At 37.3% G+C, this 23,563-nt stretch overlaps 1 protein-coding gene across 4 annotated transcripts in view; it reads left to right on the top strand.

Moving 5' to 3' along the window:
• Window positions 1-23,563, top strand: part of SLC4A7 (solute carrier family 4 member 7) — a 72,395-nt gene that overhangs the window by 6,504 nt on the left and 42,328 nt on the right. For 3 of the 4 annotated variants that reach the window (XM_085311781.1, XM_085311779.1, XM_085311780.1), the window contains exons 2-5: window positions 1,266-1,347; window positions 17,310-17,453; window positions 20,685-20,820; window positions 21,842-22,002. In XM_085311781.1, the coding sequence (XP_085167907.1) occupies window positions 1,266-1,347; window positions 17,310-17,453; window positions 20,685-20,820; window positions 21,842-22,002 (523 nt within the window). Of the gene's footprint in view, window positions 1-1,265; window positions 1,348-17,309; window positions 17,454-20,684; window positions 20,821-21,841; window positions 22,003-22,299; window positions 22,434-23,563 lie in introns of those variants that run through there. The other variant, XM_085311782.1, reaches the window with a different exon arrangement.

Genomic DNA, 23,563 nt, shown 5'->3' with positions numbered 1-23,563 from the left:
CATCTTCAGTAGAGGTAAGAGCTAGGACAACCGCTTCCCCCCCACACAAACACACACTGTTTCCCCCTGTCTCCAGAAACACTAACCAAAGAGATGACAGATACCAGTTACATTTTGAAGTGGAATGCTTGAAAGCTTTTGAATCTCATTTTGATGTGTTGGAAGAGGAGGAGGGAGCACCTCTCACTTTTATTTTCCCCCCCATCCATCTTGATTAGATTTTATTAATATGATAGTTCCCAAACTTCTGCCACTTGGTTGTAATAATAGGTCCTTGTAACACTTTATGGATTTGCCCATCAGGCATAACTTTGATTTAATCACATGCAATTTTCATTTGTCATTGTCTGGAGTGTTGAAGAGTTTTGATCATTTTCTAACACATATGCAGAGCTCCTTTTGTAGCGTGGCAGTAGTGGCAAAATTATGTCACCTTTCTAAAACACTCCATTTTTACGTTTTTTTTTTTCCCATTCCTGAAATGAATATCCTGATCCTTGAAAAGGTGAAATCAAGAGCTTTGCAAAAGGAGGTTCTGTGACATTTAGAGTACTGGTGAATTTCCTCTCTGTCTTTCCATTATAAAAACTTCAGATTCTATTCACTGGTATTCTTAAATGGTTTTAGGTTTTTGTAGACAGTATTTGCTTTGTGAGTTTTTCAAGCTGTCCAGCTTTYGTGTTGTGTGCCCTTTTCTTTCCCCTCTTTTTATTTATTGTGATACCAGTCAGAATTTAATTTTAAAGTGTATTTTATCTGTCTTTTTTGGCTTTGGTCAGGACAGCTGAGTCTATTTTTAAACTTGTAAGAGCATCTCAAATATATTAGCAATTATTTCTGTTCATGGGGTTCAAAAAGTTAAGAATTATCTTCCCTGTTGAATCTAAACAAATACATAAGGACATATTTTGCTTTATAATGTTATGTCATATAGCTTACTAGTTTTAATGTTTTCTACAAGTAGTAAGATGTTTTTCTTCAGTAGTGTTCTTCAGAAGTGTTTCTTCAGAGTAGTGTTTTGAGGAATTGGATGGGAAGATATTCTGTGGCATTTACTTTGTCACTTTAAGAGATGAGCTTCTATTATGTTAGAGAACTCTTTGATAAAGAGCTTCTGGATTTTAAGATTTAAGAATTCAAATTTGATAGATGCAGAACTTCATAATAATCAGTCATTCTTAAAAAATTATATTGTTAAAAGAATGGAGTTTTATTTTAGCTTTAATTGAGTTTTCTTAATATAAATTCATGTTTTGTTTTTTCAGGGTCATGATGAAGAAGCTGTTGTGGATATGGGCAAAATTAGCTCTACTATCAAGACAAACTTTGAAAAAGAAGAACTAGAGAGTAAGTCTTTTTTTGTTGTTGTTGTTTTTGTACTTTTTTGCCTCAAGATAAGAGATTTATTTTCCCTTAAGTGCAACATGTGTCACTAAAATGAATCAGCATGTTGCAGCGAGTATGAAATTCAAGGAATAAAACTAGTGAACTGCAGATGGCTTGTGCTTTTTATGGTCATTAAGCATGCTAATACATACTGTTTTTCAGAGCTGTCACAGAAAAGAATTATATAAAAAGAACACACAAACTGTTTATGAAACAGCTCTCCAAGGAAAGCTTTACTTTTGAGGTTATCAATCAGGCTGTAATTTTGAAAAATTGATTGCTATTGGTATTGAAGTTGTTTCTCACCACAAGGGATGTAAACTGCAAAATCAAAAGTGAGGGAGTGGAGGCTGAGGGGAGAGGGAAGATACTTGCATTCTTTTGTGAAAGCTGAGTGTCCTTGTGGCTGTAATAATGCCCTTTAAATACTGACAGTGTAAGCAGATACAGTACTGTCAGTTCCATGGTGAACTGTAAATTCCTCAGTATGCAATCAGTGAAAATTATTATGGAATTCTGTCAGTCTTCATTATTTGCCTCAGAATCCTGCACTCAGCAGAAAAATGGAGTTGAGTCAACTTAATGTAGCAAAATGAAGTATTAGATGATGGATCTAAGATTTAATTTCTTACTGGCTTGAAAAGGAAGTAGGCAAGCATGATAATTCCTGGATGGTATTTATGATGCCAGAGGGAAAAAATAAGATGATCTAATGTTAAATGCTTATTTATTTGCCTGTCACGTAGAGCACTCTAAAGCTTAATTAACACTTGGGAAATGCTAGAAGACTATCAGTAAATACATTTAGTAGTTCTTTGAGAGGATTGGCTCTTGGTGCTTCTGCATAGTGGAAAGCCATTTTAGAGGCTGTTCCTAGCTGAGGAAAGGTGACTTCAGGTTGCTTTCACTTTAGACAGTTTAAAGTGAGTAGGAAGTGATTTAGAAAGTTTAAAGTGACTTGATTTAAAGTTGTTTGTTGCTTCTGCAGTCGTGCTCTTGCTCTGTTCCTTTCACTGTGTTCCTGCTTTCTGTCTTGACCTGACAGTTTTGTTTGTCTGACCACACAATAAGCCTGGTTAAGTGCGTTAAGCTAGCAGAAAATGAAACACTCTTGAAAATGGAAAATAATAACAAAMACTCATCAGCTGAGCACCCTGAACCAGCTTGCTGCATAGGTGGATGTGGGCCAATACTGAAAGGAGGCAGAAAGTGGGAATATAAAGTTGGGAAGAGAAGAGGGTGGGGRTTACAACACTGCCTTTTAGATAAAGCTACTGAAACCATTGCCATACCTGTTTCTGCAGTTAAATCTTCAGTGCAGGTTTAAACTCTCTCCTCTTTCGTTTCCATCTCTTGCTTTTGTCTGGAASATGACCCAGGAAAAGCATGTGTGTGTTGTGGGAAGGAAAGGGTTAAGAGGAAGCAGACATTCAGCTGGAGTAGTTCACCATGTGGCAGCCCGGGAACAGCTGCAGTGCTTCAACACAAAGAATGACATGGGAATGTACAGCCAAATCCCCTTCCCAGTCTTTCATAGCCCTGTCACAGGAATGCTTAAGTCAGTACAACACAGTGATGACACAAGGTATGGACTGACAAAGCAGAAGCTAAAACTGTTTGRAACAGTTTAAACACTTCTATTACTGCATGTGAAAATAGCCATATCTTAGGTGGCCAATGGATAAATTAAGGTAAAATCAAACCTTTTGTTTCATGAGCAGCTGAGTCAACATAACTGCTACTGAGAGGAGATAGCATCTCACTGCACTCATGTTGCTCTTAGCCACGCAGCCTTGCCTCTTTCTGTGGCTGCCTCTGGCGCTCTCTGTRGTCATCAAGTGGAATTCTCTAACCTAAGAGAGAGCTGGCTATCCAGACAAATGACTAGTAAGAAACACCTGACCAGAAAAACGTATTCCCATAAGATTCTTTAATATCTGAACCTTCATTTAGGTGCACATTCCCACACTGGAGTGGGAATCATTTCTGGTAATGGTAATACGTATCCTTGTAGTATTTTAATTATTTTGTAAGAAAATCAATCTTTTGAATGGTGGAATGGGAAAGCATGTATTTTGATTTTTGTCAGTGAAAAATGTTCCAAAGTGAGAATAAGTAGTTTTCCCTGTCCTGTACAAAAGAGAAAGGTATGTAAGTACAGTTAATAACTTTTATTCATATCTTCTCTTCTGAGATTAGTCAGAAGAGTTTGTTTAGGTTCAGGGTGTTTTAGATGATAAATTTGTGTGAACTCTAGAGCTCTTCTTTCAGGAGCGCATTARTTATAAGCTATGACGATGGAAATAAGTATGTCGATTTTTTTTGTGTGGGGGGGAGGGTTAATTCCCATATTAAAATCTTGCAAGGTGAAAAATGGAATTGTTGGCTGCAATCACTAGAAAACTCCAGACAGCAGTATTTTATCATTACTGACTTGTGAAAGTTTTCTTGTAGTCATAGGAAGATCTATACTAGCATTAAGTTTAGATCTGAAACTGTTTCAGTCTGTTCTTCTAGCTCATCTCATTTGGTGACTTGAAAAGGAACTCTTGGAACCTCTCCAGAAGTGTGTATTAATTCACTTTCAAGGAGATTGCTAATGATATGGAGAGCAAACTGGAAACAATCAAACAAGACTTCAGGGCTTTGGGCATGGTGGTCAAGGGTCTGGGAGCCCAGGTGGTCTTCTCATGGGCCCTGCTGATTAGGGGGAGGGATAGGAGGAGGAGTAGAAAAACTTTCCAAATTAACAACTGGCTGCACCACTGAGGTTGGCAGTGGAGTTTTGGTTTCTATGATCATGGGACATTGTTTGAAGACCAACAACCGATGGGGAGAGATGGGATTCACCTCACCAAGCGGGGCACATGTCTGCCAACAGGTTGGCCARCTGGTAAAGAGAGCTTTAAACTAGGTAGGAAGGGGGAAGGGGAGAGTTACAGAGAGAGGTAGATCAATAAAACATAACTCGGGGTTGGGGGGCCTCTAACAGGTGTGTGCAGCTGGGGATGTGCATGTGGGACATGGCTGGGAAACCAGCATGCATTCCCTTCCTGGGAAACCTGCAGGCATGACTGCCTCTCTGAAATGCCTGTATACYAATGCATGCAGCATGGGGAACAAACAGGAGGAACTGGAGATCTGTGTGTGGTCGCAGGGCTATGATCTCATTGCAGTCAGAGACGTGGTGGCATAGCTCACATGACTGGGATGCTGCCATGAATGGCTATGTGCTTTTTAGGAGAGACAGGCCAGGAAGGCGAGGTGGTGGAGTTGCTCTTTATGTGAGAGAGCAACTGGAATGCAACGAGCTCTGCCTAGGTGGAAGAGGAGGCAGTTGAGAGCTTATGGGTGAAGATCAAAGGGCAGGCTAACAAGGGGGACACGGTTGTGGGTGTCTGCTACAGGCCACCTGACCAGGAAGAGGAAGTTGATGAGGCCTTTTACAGACAGCAGAAAGTAGCCTYACCATCACAGGCCCTGGTTCTCATGGGGGACTTCAACCACCCTGACATCTGCTGGAAGGACTACACAGCAAGGCACAAACAGTCCAGGAGGTTTCTGCAATGCATCAAGAAATTCTTGACACAGGTGGTGGAGGAGTGTAAAAGGAAGGGTGTCCTGCTGGACCTTGTCCTAACCAACAAAGAAGGACTGGTCAGAGATGTGAAGGTTGGGGGCAGCCTTGGCTGCAGTGACCATGAGATGGTGGAGTTCAGGATCCTGCAGGAAAGAAGTGAGGCAACAAGCAGGATTGCAACCCTGGACTTCAGGAGAGCAGACTTCAGGTTCTTCAGAGACCTACCTGGCGGAATCTCATGGGTTAAGGCCCTAGAAGGAAGGGAGGTCCAGGAGAGCTGGCTAGTATTCAAACATCACTTCCTCCAAGCTCAAGAGTGGTACATCCAAAGGAGGAAAAGTTCAGCAAAGGGAGACCTGCATGGGTGAGCAAGGAGCTGCTGGCAAAACTCTAAGAAGAAAGTACGCAGAATGTGGAAGAGGGGACAACCTACTTCGGATAATTATAGGATTGCAGTCAGAGTATGTAGAGATGCGGTGAGGAAGGCTAAGGCCCAGTTGGAATTGAGTCTGGCAAGGGATGTTAAGGACAACAGGAAGGGCTTCTCAAATACATCAGTTGCAAGAGGAGGACTGGGGAAAATGTGGGCCCACTACTGAATGGGGCAGGGGCCCTGGTGACAAGGGATACAGAGAAGGCAGAATTACTGAATGCCTTCTTTGCTTCAGTCTTCACTGCTAAGGGCAGCCCTCGTGAATCCCAGAGCCTGGAGRCAAAGGAGAAAACCTGGAGAAGGGAAGACTTTCCTTTGGTTGAGGAGGATACAGATTAGAGACCTTCTGGGCAGGCTAGACATCCACAAATCCATGGGCCCGGATGGGATGCACCCACAGGTACTGAGGGAGCTGGCGGATGTTGTGGCCAGACTGCTCTCCATCATCTTTGAAAGGTCCTGGAGAACTGGAGAGGTGCCTGAGGACTGGAAGAAAGCCAGTGTCACTCGTGTCTTCAAAAAGGGCAAGAAGGAGGACCCAGGCAACTACAGGCTGGTCAGCCTCCCCTCCATCCCTGCAAAGCTGATGGAACAGCTCATTCTGGAAGTCATCTCCAGACATATGGAGGAAAAAAAAAGTGATCAGGAGTAGCCAGCATGGATTCACCAAGGGGAAATCCTGCTTAACCAATCTGATAGCCTTCTAGGATGGAATGACTGGCTGGGTAGATGAGGGGAGAGCACTAGATGTCATGTACCTTAATTTCAGCAAGGCTTCTGACACCGTCTCCCACGGCATCCTCCCAGATAAGCTCAGGAAGTGTGGGTTAGATGAGTGGACAGTGAGGTGGATTGAGAACTGGCTGAAAGGCAGAGCTCAGAGGGTCGTCATCAGTGGCATGGAGTCTAGTTGGAGGTCTGTAGCTAATAGCGTACCCCAGGGCTCAGTACTGGGTCCCATCCTGTTCAATTCTTTCATCAATGACCCGGATGAGGGGATGGAGTGCCTCCTCAGCAAGTTTGCTGATGATACCAAGCTGGGAGGAGTGGCTGATACACCTGAGGGCTGTGCTGCCATTCAGAGAGACCTGGACAGGCTGGAGAGCTGGGCAGAGAGGAACCTCCTGAGGTTCAACGAGGKCAAGTGCAGAGTCCTGCACCTAGGGAAAAATAGCCCTAGGCACCAGTACAAGCTGGGGGCTGACCTTCTGGAGAGCAGCTCTGCAGAGAAGGACCTGGGAGTGCTGGTGGATGACAAGTTGACCATGAGCCAGCAATGTGCCCTTGTGGCGAAGAAAGCCAATGGTCTCCTTGGGTGCATCAGGAAGACTGTTGCCAGCAGGTCGAGGGAGGTGATSCTGCCCCTCTACTCAGCCCTGGGGAGGCCTCATCTTGAGTACTGTGTCCAGTTCTGGGCTCCCCAGTACAAGAGAGACATGGAGCTASTGGAGAGAGTCCAGTGTAGGGCTACGAGGATGATCAGAGGGCTGGAGCACCTGCCCTAGGAGGAACGGCTGTGAAAGCTGGGCCTTTTCAGCCTGGGGAGGAGCAGACTGGGGGGGGGAGGGGACGGATCTTATCAATGTGTAAAAGTATCTGAAGGCAGGGTGTCAAGGGGATGGGGCCAAACTCTTTTCAGTTGTCCTGTGTGAGAGGACAAGAGGCAGAAATTGAACCACAGGAAGTTCCGCCTGAACGTGAGGGGGAAATTCCTCACTGAGAGAGTGATGGAGCACTGGCACAGGTTGTCCAGAGAGGTTGTGGAGTCTCCTTCTCTGGAGATCTTCAAGGCCCGCCTGGATGCAACCCTGTCTACCATGGTCTAGGTGACCCTGCTGAGCAGGGAGGTTGGACTAGATGATCTCCAGAGGTCCCTTCCAACCATACTGATTCTGTGAGAGGCAGCAAGCCTTTGAGAGCCAGGAATGACAGGTGTTATTTAACCTGCCATATTTAAAGCCTGTACAAACTAATGTTGGCTGGTTTGATGCTGTAGAAAGCTCAGTTTTACTAGTAAAGTAWAGTTGTCTTCAGTGCTGTCAGTACTGGATGTCTCTTTTCTGGAAATTTTGTGAAGATCCCATTACTGAGGATTAGAGCCCATTGTGAGGACCCATTACTGAAGAGGAAAATAACTCTTGGAGTTAGGGCTTCCCAAACCCTGCATTCTATTCATGGTGTTTGAGGAAAGCATGGTGCATATCCAGAGTGACAGTACTTACGCTAGAAAGATTAGGCATAAGTTAATTGTTTTATAATACTCTTCCTATAAAAGAGAGACRGTAAGCTGTAATTGTGGGCAGCCTGTGTGTTACCAAATCAAGGTTCTGCTCCTTATTGGAGGTGTAAGGCCTAACTTTGAAGTGATAAATGGCAGATTACGGAAGAAATAGGTGGAATAACATTTAAAAGTAACATTTCTAAAAGCACCTAATGTTCTTAACTTCATTCTAGACTCTTTTAGCTGCAATGAATAATAACGAAGTAAGGAAGGAGTAGAGGTAAGGTGAGAATAGCATTGGCAGAAGTATTTCATGCTATTTTGAGGATGGAAGGCAAAATTTTTTTTAATGCATACTTAGTTTTTCACTTTGATTTCTAGAAGTGTTTACCAGATCTAATCTGAGGGAAAAGCGATTTATTCTGTTAATCTTAGCCAGCTACTGGTGTAGTAAGATAAGGAGTTTACACATAACAGAAGTCTTGTTGCAGAAACAATCCTAGGTCATGAATATCTGTTTCAGTAGACTAGTTTTCTGTGGTATAAATCCAAGAAGCAGCTTTCAAGAGTTAAGATGATTTAGTAGTTACTGTATTCACACTATCCTGTGGCACGTGTAAGTAGTGTTTACCTTTCAAGTGACCCTGTTATCGCTGATACCTTCCTTGATGGCTTAAACCTTATTTTTTTCATTTAAAAAACAAAAAAACCTCTGCTTTTCATTTAATCWTCAGTTGATAAAATAAGAATTCAGTTGATAACAGGAAAAATACAGGATTATTTAATTACTTAAAAAGTTAATATTGTATATTGAAATAGAAAACTTGTTGTATAAGTGTATTGCAATTTACTGTGTTGTGAATAGCTAGAAACTGTTTCAATATTATGAGGAAACTTTGGGGAACTAAGAATTTCTGCTACAACATGTAGTTGAATATACTGCTAGTTTAAGGTTATTTTTCAGGTGACAAGTTTAGTATTCTAACTTTTAGATGTTTCTAAATTGCCACTATTTAAAACTCTTGTTCCTGTAAAATCCTTCCAAGAGAACAAATTGTACAGGAGAAAGTAAGCAGAAGTAACAGAACTTATTGTAGCTGCTGACATCTGAAAAATGTGCTTATTAAATACATTTTTATGTTCTGTAATAAGCCATTCTAATTTAGACAGGCAGGATAGAACAGGTTTCTCATGATTCTCAAACTACAGAATGAATGCTTGAGCCTTTAAAAGACCCCATAATGACCCGGAAAAGAACCCTGTTTAACAGAAAAAAAGAATTTTGAAAACCTGTTCCTCATGAAAGTGTATACTTCGTGATCAAAAAGAAAGAAAAAAAATGGTGTGCAACTATTTCTTAATATTAAGTAATTCAGGATGGTCATTAATGATTCTTGCAGACTGCCTTTCATCCATCCTCTCTAATGATATCTCTGAATTGAAAAGGTCTGTCAGCTACTCAGTTGAAATTAAACTGACAGTAAGCAAAAGCATGTCTATTCAGACACAGTATAGCTAGTCAGATGTATTAGGCATGGTCTGCGCTTTGTAGCATCAACAGAATGTTCACTTGCACTAGTTAAGCTAACAGCTAGTGCAAAATAATTATTTTGTCCTTATCAGGAAATGAGTTAGCTGTTTCCAGCTCTTCTCTGTAAATCAAAAAATTGAAGATATTTTCCTAAGATGATTCTTAATGCAATCCTGATTAAGTGAACGTTGAAGTTGGGTTGCATCACTGCACTTTTGTCACATGTACATAGAAAACTTGCAGTTGCACAATATCATATTTTTTTGCCATGGGAATCCTGCGTTACACAGTTCACAGACAAGTTCCACRTGACTTCTTGTCCTGTTCATTGTGCAATATTCAGACTTCCGTATAGAAAGAATAATTTTCCCTTTGAGCTCTTCTGTGATGCTCATCACTATAGTTAGTCCTTAAAAACTTCCATCAAAAGCTTTTACAGATTTTCAACTCAGAGGAAAAAAGTTGGCAACTGATCTAAAATTCAATAGGCACCCAAAACAAGTAGACATAATATATTTTATAATTATAGTTTATAATAATAACAAGTAGGCATAATGGTATGTTGTTGATTTTTTGGAGGCAGGTGGTTATTTCTAAATTCCAGAACAATCTTTTTGATTCTGCAAAACAGACTACTAAGAAATTACTATAAACTTTAATTTTTTACATGTGTGCTAAATTATGTAAAATAATAATAATAATAATAATAGGAAGACATGCTTTAAACTCTGGGCAATTGAAACTCTCAAGAAATTACTTGATAAAAATTTTTGCTTATTTTTTCACTTTATGAAAAATTTTCATGGCAGCCTAGCAAGAATGGAGTATAAAAAGAAGCAGAAGAGTGCACCGCCAAAATTCTTATTTCTGGCTGAGTAACTGCTATATAAGCCTTAAGGTGTTCTAATAGTTTTGATACCCCCTTCTTTAAGGGATATTGTTCATTATTCTACAAACAGATCCCCTTAATATTAGCAATTGCCTACTGCTTCTTTTTGACATCTTTCTTGCAGAGTGGTCTCAACAGCTGAGGAGTCCTTCTGCATACCTCAGTTTATTAATGGTTGGTGACAGGATGTTTTCTTTCTTGTTAAAGATGATGCTATCCAAATTTGTGGTATTTTGGACTGAGTAATAGTATTCAGATATACACAAATGCTAGACGTTGCTTTAGTATGAAGTCATTCATTAGATTAAAGATAGTATTCCTGGTTTGATTTTTAATCTTAAATTAAGAAGGCATTATATAGTATTAAGAAATGCATATGATACTCTATGATAGTTTAAAATAAGGAAAATCTCAGAGAACAGCTTTTATAATGACTTTGATTTACATAATATTACAATCTGTCTTTTGCTTTATAGGAAGCATGGACCAGTAATTTCAGTGGCTTCTGCATGGGTAGTGGAAGACATGAGTAGGGAATAATACAACTTCTTTTAGCTATACTTCCCTTCTTATGCAGCCAATTTAAGATAGAACATTTGTGTGTGAACCTGTATATGTATCTTTGAAGGAAGCAATGCAGCAGAGCATAATTTTTCAGCATGTAACTACTTTTTATATAGAGCTAGAAGACAATCGCAGAGTGGTYGAGTTGGAAGGGACCTCTGGAGATCGTCTAGTCCAACTCTCCTGCTCAAGCAGGGTCACCTAGAGCATGTTAGACAAGGATCGCATCCAGGCGAGTTTTGAAATATCTCCAGAGAAGGAGACTCCACAACCTCTCTGGGCAACCTAATCCAGTGCTCTGTAACTCTCACAACAATACTGAGTATAAATACACTTGAATTGCTATAATTTCTAATCTCTGGCAAATGAGGCTGGATTACCTAGTATTCAGTCCCTTCCCTGACCCTAACAGCCAAAGCCTGACAACTCTGGTGGGTAGCCAGTGTGACTGAAGTGATTCAGCGTTTAAACTTGAACAACCTGTTTCATGAGAACATCTGCAGCAAACAATAACTTTTCTTTTGCAAAAATCTTTAAAATCATTTTGAGAAACTGCTAATTTTAGCATATCTCTTTTAAAACATTTTTTGTTTTTTTAAGCATGCTGTTCAAAACCTAATTATGTTTTGCATAAAGATATAAAACAGATTTTTAATATAAGATAGACCAAGATGGAAGCAAGGATTTTTAAAATTTTGACCTGTGGACTAACGCATTGGTTGTCTGGAAACTTCCTTAGCTGAGAGAAATTTATGTATTTCTGTTCTGACCAACAGTTACATAAAAAACATGACTAGAGTTTCATACTATGAAAAATATGTAAAATTATTGTTCAACTAATCAGGCTATAAAACTGAAGTTTAACAAGACAGCACCAGCTGGAAGTTATAATGAAGTTGGTGGCCCAATATCAGAAATAAATGTTATATAAAGTCAAGAAACAATAAGCTGTAGAATCAAGTGAGTTTTCCATTTCTTCAACCATGTTTTATCTATTTTATCTTTATGTATTTATCTTTCCATTTTTATTCCTTTTAAAATCAGATGTTCCAAAAACTGGGTAAACCTATAACTTGATGCATGTCAGAAGTTTTGCTGGATGACTTATGTCTCCATTTGCAATTCACTGAAAGATAGTGTTTCACAATAATTAAAGCTTTTAGTGTGAGAAGTTTTGAGGATTTTGAGTTTTTTGGTCCATTTCTTACATTATAAACAAACAGTGAAAGTTTTTTTTTYYYYCCTCCYCCCCCCCCCAAGGTAACTGTTACCTGAGGCAAATTGTCTCTGTAATATTTTTATAACTTACATCAGGAAATAGATGTATTTCATGGGGATGGTTCAATTAGTCCTTATAAAAACAGATGCATTAGTTGCGGGAGAGAGGTATATCAAATTTTTAACAAGAATATATTTGACCTATTGAAAAAGTGGAAGCATTTTTTTTTTCTTGCGAATGTTCACTTTGAAATGCTGTACAAGTACTGTGTTATGAATATGGAATCCCAGTTTCCTTACAGTGCATTAAAGCCTTGAGAAGGGCTTACAATACAGACTCCTTCATTGGCCGCTTGCCGACTAACCTTTGATCTTAATGGAACTTCTTCTTGAATTGCCTGTTTCTAGGCTTTTTCCTCTCCAACAAAAACAACTCTTTTGGAAATGATCTCCTGATGATGCTATGTATCCTTTTTCTCGGGAGCACTGCTGGAGAGCCAGGCTTGCAGGAGAACCTTCAGCTCCGGAGGTGGTGGGGCCCACCTCTGGGTTGTCTGTACACACTGCAAGGGCAGCTAGCTCCGCCCACCCCTCACAGATGCCAAGTGCTGGCTCCTTTCCCAGACAAGAGATATCAGTGCTGGCAGTGAGCCACAAAGATCTAGAAGGGACATACAGTGCCAGAATCCCTCTGCAGCTCTGTCAGCTGGCACTAAGCTTTTCCTATTACAGTTAGAACCTCCATGTCTAATGTAATTACTGATAATGCCTTCTTGAATGTCACTGATTTGTGTCAAATAAAAATATTCAGTAAATTTTTCTCTTATGACTTCCACTAACAGCTTGCAGTTAGTTCAGTCTGCAGAAGAAACCCGCTTCTGTGTATGATGAGAGTTCTGATATTTRCTGCTTCTGCCAGTCAGCATAATATGATGCTGGCTTTCGTTGTGTAGTAAGAAAACACTCTTTCTTACTRAACTGTTTAACATGTGCTGTGTGTATAAAATAAAGATTTTAGATTATGTGTTTCAATCTTATCTGTCCAAATATTTTAGACAAAGACCATGTTGTTGGATGCACTTAATTACTAGGAGTAGCAGGAAGAATCTAGGCTAGGGCACAGAAATTTTAAGAGACTGTAAAGTTTGCACTGGGGAGAAACTGTAGACTCCGAATAAGACATGCAGCTGTTCTGTGAAATAGTGTTGTTATTTTATTCCTACATACAGATTTTGTTAGAAAATTTGATTCCAACTATTTTATTCTGAAAGCAAAAAAGAATTACTTGTCATTTTTTTTTTAACTTAGACTGTGTTTGATTTTTAACAAAACACCTGAGGAAACTGATGATAATAGGGCCTTTTTCTGTGGTAACTTCATCCTTGCGTAACCTAGACAATTACACTGAAACACTTATATTCATTTTTTTTTACATTTATTCCATAGGAAAATGATTTGACTCTTTTTGGAGTACTTTTTGTGGGGGAGAATTTCATAAAATAAGCTAAAATAAAATTGTTAATTTTGAAGTATTTGCATCTCATGATCTTTATGGTCAACATTAAATTGTACATTTAATTTATATTTCAGAAATGTGACATTACTTTTAATTAAGAAAATTGGAGAATTAGCATAACAGTATTTTCAGTGAATTCTCTGTTACTTGGACTTAATTCACTCATGTTAGTTACTGTTTTATCGACTTAAAAAGGAAGAGAGGATTCTTAGTGTTTCTGGTTTCATCTTCTCCAGCAGAGTGTGTTTGGGGAGGACCTTTGGACTCTAAACCTCTTTGGCATGTGACAGGATCTGCTTGTTCTCACCCTACTGCTTCTGTCCACCTAAGATTGTTTTTCCTGTTTGTGTTGCTTCTAGCTTCTGAGTGGATCTATGACAAAGAAGCCAAATGTTGTGCTAATTAATAGCATTGAGCTTACGTTTTTGAACATTCTGGTACTTTCTGTGATGTACTGGGAATAACCTTGACAAATGAGATGATGATGGATTTCATACGCTTCTTACTAGGGTAGCATGTTTGGAGATACAAGTTAGACGACACCTAATAACATGCAGCTTTCTTTCACAGCTTTTTTTTTTTTTTTTTTTTTTTTTTTTTTTTTTTTTTTTTTTTTTTTTTTTTTTTGGAACAGATCAGGGTTTGTCATGCAGATCCTCTAGGTTTTACATAGTGGAAACTCCCTGTTGGAGAAGAGGGATTACAACATTTAAATGTTGTTTATTTAAATTAAGGCTTTCATTTAAAATAAATTATCTGTTTTCAGATTATTATCTGAAGATACTTGAAAAATAGTAATTCCTGTCTTAAAGTTTGTTTTCAGCTGACTTTTGGAAGCTTTTGGAGAAGATGACGTCAGGCTGTTGTGAGGCACACAGGGAAAGGATAAGGGGGAATGGAGACAAGATGCAATATGGGAAATTATGAGTAGATATTAGGAAAAACTCATCACTGAGAGTGTAGCCAAACACTGGAATAGGGTACTTGGAGATGTTGTGGAATATCTGTCCTTAGAGATACTGAAAAGCTGACTGGCTATCGTCCTGAGTAACCTGATCCAAAAGTRGCTTTGACTTTGAAGTTAGTCGTGCCTTAAGTGAGGACCAGATGACCTCCAGATGTCACTTACAGCTGTAATTAATCCATGATCTCTGCAGTTCAGATTCTTAAGCAACAGGACCTGAAAATGTATAATGTTCTTTCACATACTTATTTTTCTATATTTAATATATTTTCCCTTGTTTTCCCCTTGTTAGCATGAGGAAGCATGTACTTCTGTTTAAAAAGTTCATAAGGCTTCTAGCTAAGAAAACAGTTATTGGAAAAAAGTTCTGTGTGAAAATTATACTTGCAGGATTTCTGCATCAGAGCATTTTTGAATGCATGTTTTTGATCTCTCCAGGACTTCAGAAGTCTTCTATTACCATTTTCTTAGAGGCTGTGGGGAGAAATCCAGAAACCTGAACAAAGAGTTTTCTCTTCTGTTTGTCAGTATTATAGGAATGCTTCTTTATATAAACTGACTTGCAGATGAGAACAACCACGTGATTGAGACATGTAGCAGACTTTTAAATTTGTTTCGTACTGGTAATGACCTTAAATACTAAATACCCTTGGTGGATTTGTACAGCTAAGCTTGGATAAAGTCATGTTAGATTAAAATGAACAATTATCTCMAGTTCTGTATTACTAAATTTAGTATCACACAGTCTACTAAGTCTATTGATTATTGCTTTAAAGTAATTTTGTAACAAGCTTTGCTTGAGAGCAGTGGGATGGTACAGATGTTTGTGGAAATGAAGGTTTGAAGGTCATGTAATTATACCTTTTCAACTTCTAAAAACAATATTCAAGTAAAAAGTTGGCATTCCTTTTGGAAATAACATTCATGCAAGTAATATGAATGCCAGCCCCCTCAGCATTAACATTTTCTCCATTCCTATTACTGCTAGTCTTCCTGGCCTTTTTTTGGCGAAAGTGAAGGGARTTGTTAATAGTTTCATCAAATTCACTGTGAGTAAAGGAAAAAAAAAAATCCCAGTTTTCATTTTATTGCAAATTGTGCTATTAATTAATCTTTATCTGTTCATCTTTGATTGTTCCTATCGGAGTAATGAAGCTGAGGGAACATAGACCTACTTAATTCAGCTGTCTTTTATTTTTAAAAGGTCTTTCAGTGCTTTTCTATGCAGAGTTAGAATTGAGATTAAGCTTATCTAACTCTTATTATGCAATTTTACCTGTCTTTTAGGGTTGAGTATACCTACAACATTTTTTTGTGTAATTTTTGTAGTGTACCGAACAGTAGTAGTTCTGGTCGTCTTAGGTAGTAATAGAGATCTATTTGTTCATGTATCAGTTTGATACCAAAGAAGTTCCCTTTCTTAACTCAAGAAATAGTTTTCGGTGCGTTCGTAGGCTTCTTAACAGGGGTTGAGTATTCATTTTTGGAAGAAATGAAGAAAATTTTTTCTCTACGAATACAGCTCATGAATACTTAAAGCAATTAACGTTTTGCACTCTCACGTAGAAACAAATCACTTGTAATATGGCTTAATTTCAGAATTGGTTATAGGTCCCAGTCAGTCAACTCTAATTAAAACTAGTGTTGGAAGTGCATCAAGAATCAGGTCTTATAATTTGAAACAGAATCTTGATCAAATTAATGAAAACATTGAACTTATGCATCATTACTGACATTTTTCTTAGTATTTTTTCCTTTAGTGTCACCATAAAAATATTATTTTATAGAAGTTTTATATCTCTTGTTAGTTGAACTCACAGATATTTTTATTTTGGAAGACAAGTTACACATACTAATGCTTTTTATTTATTTTTTTTAACAGATAGTGGAGTTCTGTAATGGTTAGAATTTTTCAATATCCTTAATCTAATATAGGCACATATGTTATATAGTCACAACTCCTTGGGCTTACTCGGCTTTTATAAAATTTGCTGAATTTATGTCTCTGAGCTGGCAAACCACTTCCTTTTCATTTTGTTAATGTCAGTCTTCTATAGTAACTCTTTTACAGTATGAACAAAGTACTTGGTGTTAACCTCCAGGCTTGTAGTTAGTGTCTCTTCCTGGGATTGTTTGTTTAAAAAGGAATTGAAAAGGTTATTGTATATGCTAACTTCATTTACAGGAAGTATGTTAGATATATGTTGATTTGATTTCTGTTGTCGAGTTGGTGACTGTATTGCCTTAATGTGAAAGGTCAAAGGAAAAATAAGATGTTCAAAGTAAATGCTACAGGAATGCATTTATCCTTCTGTATCATTTTTTTTTCTATCCTTTTAAAGACCTGTATATCTTAGTTTGAGGATGTGCTATCTAAATTTACTGGAAGTTTCTAGAATAGGAAAGAAAACCCTCCAACTTCTGTGCCACTTGCGTGATTTTTGAACATTTCCAACTACATGTTAGGTTCTTAAACTGGTATTAAATTAATGGTATTTTTCAGTGTCAAGATGGTATTCAGGGGATTCCTGGCAAWTCATTCAAGCATAGAAATTATTTCCAGATTCTAAATGATGGGTAGTTTCTTTATGGAGTTCATAAACTGAACTGTGGGATCACAATTTGCCCATTGTAATTACAATCCTGATATCCTGACTCCTAGCAATTGAAAGGAGTGTAACTTTTCAATTTTGCTAATAGTTTCCTGATGTTTATCAAGTAGTTTCTTCCAGTGTTCTTCCAAGAGTCAAGATCATGTTTTTATATTCCTTGTTTTGTAACTGAATTCTGAAAATGGATCGTAACTTGTTCAATTGGTTGTGGAAATTAGTATATCACTCAATCCTTGACGATTGGTAAAGACAAAGCAAACGGTAATATTAGTCCAATAAAGATGGTTTAGCCAAGTACTTTAGGATTGCTTTTTGACTTTGACAAACTCTTGTCTTTTTGACTAATTTGTGCAAGTTGTTTCATTTAATTGTTCTCTCTCTCACTTTCTTGAAAGGCCACAGAGCTGTCTATATTGGAGTTCACGTCCCATTTGGAAAGCAGGGCCGTCGACGGCACAGGCATCGTGGGCACAGACACCACAGAAGAAAAAAAGAAAAAGAAACTGACAGAGAGGATGGTCGGGAATCTCCATCTTACGGTAAGACATCTATTGTGTGATTTGTGTCACTTAACATTCAAGTGCAGAGTAACTATTTTTATTTGTGCTTTTTATTTTATTCTTACTGAAATTATGTATTTCTGCTTGTARTCAGCCAAGGATTTTGTGACTGTATTTTATCCAAACACAAGAGCTTCATCCAGGTATCTGAATAAATGTCTGGTGGCCTGCGTTAAATAGGCAGTTAGACTAGAGGTTCATAATATTCCTCTGTAGCATAAAAAGCTACATGTTACTGATACTACAGATAATATCTTCACAGATTGTATAATCTTGTAGTCTTCCTTTTGTCACCGAAAACTTTCAAGAGTGTGGTGGCTGTGAATCAGGATTTGCACTGGTAGTATGATCCACGTTCTGTTAAAATATCTATTTCAGTCGTCTTGCAGTCCATTACTAAMAGTAAGAGGTTGTACTGCCTGCTGAATTCTAGTTTTGGATTTTTTTTTTCCTGAATCCTCTACAAGAGATAATGACTCTGTCATATTATTCTCTGAAATGAAAGTACTAGACACTATTCTCGGGATTTTTTCTTCATGACCTCAGAAAAAAACCCTTTATTCCTAGAATGTATAATGAATGAAAAAGTTATAGTGTAATAGATAATTTTGTTCTACTTTATGTGTAGACACCTTGCTGTTCTCAGTCACTTATCTGTGATTAGAACCATGTTCTACCTGGGGCAGTTCTCTGAAACAAAGTAGTTTCCAAATGGGAATACTTTGACAGTAAATCTCCTTTTATCATTGTCCTTCAATTCTTAAGGTTTCATCCACTTTTAAAGCTTCTCTTCCAAAACATAAATTATTATCACTTGCTCTTATGTTTGTAGAGTTGCTTTACAGGTTCCAAAGTAGCAAGTAACACTAAGTAGACAGAAATTCACTTCTCTTCTGGGATGACTTTTCTTAYGTGTGATGTGGCAGAATGCCTGGGATATGTTGGATTTAGGACAGTCAATCTCCTGTAGATCTTTATGGATAATTGTTTGTATTCAAGAGCTTATTTCACAACTTTAGTAGAAGAATACATGTGCCAGAAAAGCACTGCAAAACAAAAATTCAATTCTGKTTGGTATTTGCTAGCAATTCAGATGTCATGTCTGAATCTGAAAGGTGGTCTTTCTTCTGTACTAGAAGCATACAACTCTTACCTTGAGATCCAGCAGCTGTGAGAATAAGATTTTCTAAGAACAAAGTAAAAATTAGGAAATTAGATTTATCTGGATTTCCTATCTGAGTAATAAATTCTGTTCATCTGACCTGTCCTGGAGATAAAATGAATCATCTAGAATAAAARCAGAAATATTCTGTGTATTTTAATACAGTGTACTGTTTTGGGAAATAGATTGGAATCATCCTGACAGCATACAGTTGGAACAACCTCTACTGAAGACTGTGGTTTAGGCATTATCCTAAAGTGGAAGTACAGATTTTCCTCTGAGCTAATATACTTGTTTTTAACAGAACTGTTTCTTGCCCTTTACAGGATAAAATTTCATGCTTTATGGATTTTTCTCCCCTCCCCCCCCTTATTTATTTATTTTTTTTTGAACTTTCTCATTTGAAACTATTGGGATGTCTTAGTTGCTAGGTGATTATAAATTACGCTGATACATAAAGGAAGACGATGTAGTGCTCCTGGGCTACTAAGCTGTCAACTAAACAAAGGTGCAGATTTAAATTGGCTCTATTGAGGCCAGATTGCGTCCAAACTCTGCTCGTCTCTCATTGACTCCATATGGTGCTTACTGCAAAGTGTTTGTATCATGCTCTTGATTCCAGAAACATGGCAGTTGGAGTCCCAGAGATCAACAGTTCAAGCGTTTTTCCTCCTGAAAGTGATGTTACTACAACAGAGGGTTTGGTTCCCGAAATAGTACTGCTCTGTTCCTGTGGTTCTCTGCCTGTACTTACAGCACTGCCATAGTTYCTCTCCAGATAGAGCCAGCTCTGGTGTACCTTTATCATAGCATGGGTAGTCTGCATTTAAATAAGCTACTTGTGTTTAATTGAGGGTTGGTGGCATAGATAATCTGGTGTTCTGTATAATACTGAGACAATAAAAGGTCTGAAATATTCTGGTACTGCAGAGAAGAGCATTTTGGAAAAGTCTCATGGATATGTGTGTGTATATATAGATATATGTATATATAGATATATGTATATATAGGCAAACATTTTTGATTTGAAAAGAAAAGGGAGAGAGGAATTCTCAATTTTCTTTTTTCTTACTGTGTTCTGTGTACATACTTCAGATTGCTAGATTATAGAATGCAGTCATTGACAGTTTTCCCTTGAAACAAGATCTGGATATAGATATTATAACTTAATCATATTGCTTAATCATTGAAATACATATTTTCTTGTTTTTTTTTCTCTATTTGTTTTGTCATTTTTTTTCCTCCTCATTTCTCGCATAGCTGTGAGGTGCACTGGTARTATTTATTCAATAAAGATATTTAAATTTTATTATATAAAGAATTATCACTTAGCCAGTTTTACTAGGCAATATGCTATGAGAAGTTAAATGTTTCCTCAACATTTTCGCTGTTTAGTTTCTACTTTCTTATGCTAATTTACATTTATGTTCAGTGTTCCAACTGTGCAATGAGAAAAAGCTATTCTTTTCCATCATACTTAAGCACCAACGGATTGTTGAAAAACCTCCTGTCTTAATGAGAATGTCTAGGCACCCAGAATATAGAACACCAGCAATAGTAAGAGTCAGCTGTTTTGTGTGTTGAACTATTTCTCTTATTAGGGCATAATCAGTCTAAAAAATTGGGCTATTTATTTCTGTCAGCCTCCTCCTCTCCCTCAGTGCTTGCGTAATGATAGCATCATTTATTTATTTGTTTATTTTCTCAAAATGAAAACAATGTTTCTAGCCCTTTGGTATATTAATTTTTAACTCTTTATCAATTTTATTGTTGATTTTGTCTTCATAAGGCCAATCTGTAGACAAACTTGAAGTTTGTAATTGTTACCAGGATGCATACATAAATCTCCCAAGTTTTTTGCTTTGTTTCAAGAAAAAAATAAATTTTTTAAAGGCCTTCTTTTTCAAGAAGCTTCCACATTTATTTTGTTCATGTCCTCTCTTTATGAGAATATTGTACTGCATGTTTCTAATTGAGAGCAGGAAGTTTAATATTGTGTCTAATGCAATACTTTTTTTTAAGTTCTTGTTTTTCCCTTTTTCTTCAAGACACGCCATCCCAACGAGTGCAATTTATCCTGGGTACAGAAGATGATGATGAACATATTCCTCACGATCTCTTCACTGAAATGGATGAACTTTGCTTCAGGGATGGAGAAGAATATGAATGGAAAGAAACTGCGAGGTAAACAAAAAGCAGATTGTCTCAAGGTATTTGTTCTAGTGATCCTATTTCAGTGAAGTGAGGTCGAGCTTAGAATTTTCATGAGCTATAGGAGTTAATTACTCAGTTCAGGTTCAACAAATTAAAACACTCTTTTTGTTCAACTTTGGAACAGTTAATAGGGTGTCTCAGGAGACTCTTAAATTCTTGTTGGTGGTGCATTGATTTACTGAAGGCTGATCTTGCCAAGCATTTTGGAAGGTACAATTATATTTGGATATGAATACAGATGTTCAGCTATGTAGCACACTATCTACTGTYTCAAGAATTACTTTGCTCTATTATTGCTGATACATTAGTGTCATATTTTTTTCTCTTAAAAATTTACATGAAGTTAAGTGTTAATACATATGTTCTTTTTAGGTAGTAGTTGGTTAATTTTTTTGCAAAGCTTAATGCCTGAATGTTAGAGGATGTCAGTTATTTTTGCCTAGTGCAGGTCTAATTGCTTTCCTCTACATAYGGATTGTAATACATTCCTCAGTATCTAGTACCTCTAGTTACAGTATTACATGTTAACTTTTGTGGAATTTCAACTTCTGTGAGTCAGAATCAAGACTGATTTATAATTACACATACTAGCATTATCTAACTTTTGAATGTCTGACTTTGTACCCTAAGAAACTAAACTCTTTCAGACAGCTTTCTGATCTAAAAATATGGTTGAGACATACAAATCAATACTACAAGGCATGATCTTGTACGGTTTGTCAGAATTCTTGAATAGGCAGATCTTGTTCAGACCAAAAGAAACAAGATGGGAGAAAAGTAAAACAGTTAAGCATGGATAAAGGGCCTGATGAGGATGTTGTGACTATAAATCAATTGGATTGTCTGAGGAAAATGAAAGCTGGTATGAGCTGGTATATTTTGCTCTTCTGTGTCATACAGGGAAGGGAAGGAAAGGATGGGATCATTTGCCAGATTTTCTCTTGCTGGAGAAATATAAATATATGTGTATATATATGCATATGCATTTCAGGTGGCTAAAATTTGAAGAGGATGTTGAAGATGGTGGTGATCGATGGAGCAAGCCTTATGTAGCAACTCTGTCTCTGCACAGTCTCTTTGAACTGCGAAGCTGTATTCTTAATGGGACGGTCATGTTGGACATGAGAGCAAACACACTAGATGAGATAGCAGGTTGCAGCAAAACTTTTTTTGAAATATTTCATTTCTAAATTTTAATCTAAACTTTAAATGTCCTGATAGCTTTTCTTTATGCTTTTGCAATTACTTCATTGAAGAAATAGGTATGTGTATGTTTACTGCAGTTGTAATTGTAAAGGGCTGATCTTACAAACTTCACTTATGAGGAGCTACACTTGGATGAGTAGGACCTCCTTTGTTACAAATTTTAGAACAAGGCCCAGGATTTGCCTTTATGTTCTAATTCCTGAATGTGTTCTTTGTTTTTATTTCTACAGATGAAATGTAAATATCTGCCAGAACATTGTAGGACTTAATTGTGCACTTTAGTACCATAACTATTAATCATTACTTGGCTGATGTTAACTTGATGCCATTAGTGCAGTTGTGTTGCACATCTGATATTTCTTTCACCTTTATAAGAGGTGAGCAGAAATAAATCTTGTAAATATTGTTTGATCTAGTATGTTGAGTGTTCTCACTAATCACTTGGCCACGGTCATTCTGAATATTACAAAATCAGGTTTGAAATCTTTTTTGTATATATACCTGCTTATCCTGGATGCCTATGTGGACCATTTTTATGTAATTTTCCTGGTATCTCTTGCCACAGGCACCACAGAGTGGAATGCTGTATCAAGAATCATGCTAAGGTTTAGGGCTGACCAAACATGTATGTGAGGGACAAAGTGTTTTAACAGAAATACATTGGCATTTCTTCAGGGGGGCAGGGAGGAAAAAAAAAAAGGGGGGGGGGGGAAGAGGAAGTCTTTGGAATTCACTCGAGAATTTGGTTTGGTATTCTCTTTCTATTTTCCTGACTTACTGAGTAGGACTCAATAAATTGGATTGAGTACATACTTTGTAAATGCAATGTTTTGTATTTTTTTTGTTACTTGAATTTAGCAATGATCTAAGTACATAAGAATAATTATTGCTTAATTCTCTGTACTCATAATTTTTTCTAATAGTAGCTATTTTAAGTGGAACTTGGAATTTGAGAAATTGCGTGAATTTGTCTCAAGTTAATTCTGTGTGTCATTATGAAAGTATGTAGGATAACAACCCTTGATATAAGATATATGTCTGTGTATATAACATATACAAATGTGTCTTCTCAGGAACTTAGGACATTTGAAGGTGACACAGGAGATAAAGAATTCATCTCATTATATAGTAACTTTTCCTTTAATACAGTTTTATACTTTCAAAATAGAAAACATGAGATTAAGACTGTCTTAAGGGGTTTGTTCTCCATTGTGAATTTGGCTTGATGTGTTCTCTTGTGAATGGTGGTTTAATATGTAGTTGCTTTCCCTTTTTTAAAGGAAGTGGCAGTTAAAATTTGGAGTTAATGACAATAAATTACGAAATATGAAACAACCTATTTCTTAAATGATTATACTAAAATATTAGCTCTTTGGATTCACACAACTCTGCTTTTCTTATTTACTCATTTGCTTGTTCAGGGATGTCTTTGAAAATTTACTGTGGATTCTGGAAGTTCACTCCCAATTTGATTTTTTTTTTTTTTTTTTTTTTTTTTTTTTTTTTT

This window comes from Rhea americana, unplaced genomic scaffold (genome assembly GCF_003343005.1).
Source record: "Rhea americana isolate MKP2758 unplaced genomic scaffold, rheAme1 scaffold_35, whole genome shotgun sequence".
Taxonomy (NCBI): domain Eukaryota; kingdom Metazoa; phylum Chordata; class Aves; order Rheiformes; family Rheidae; genus Rhea; species Rhea americana.
The sequence above is the reverse complement of the archived record's forward strand: the minus strand, read 5'-3'. Positions and strand labels throughout refer to the sequence as shown.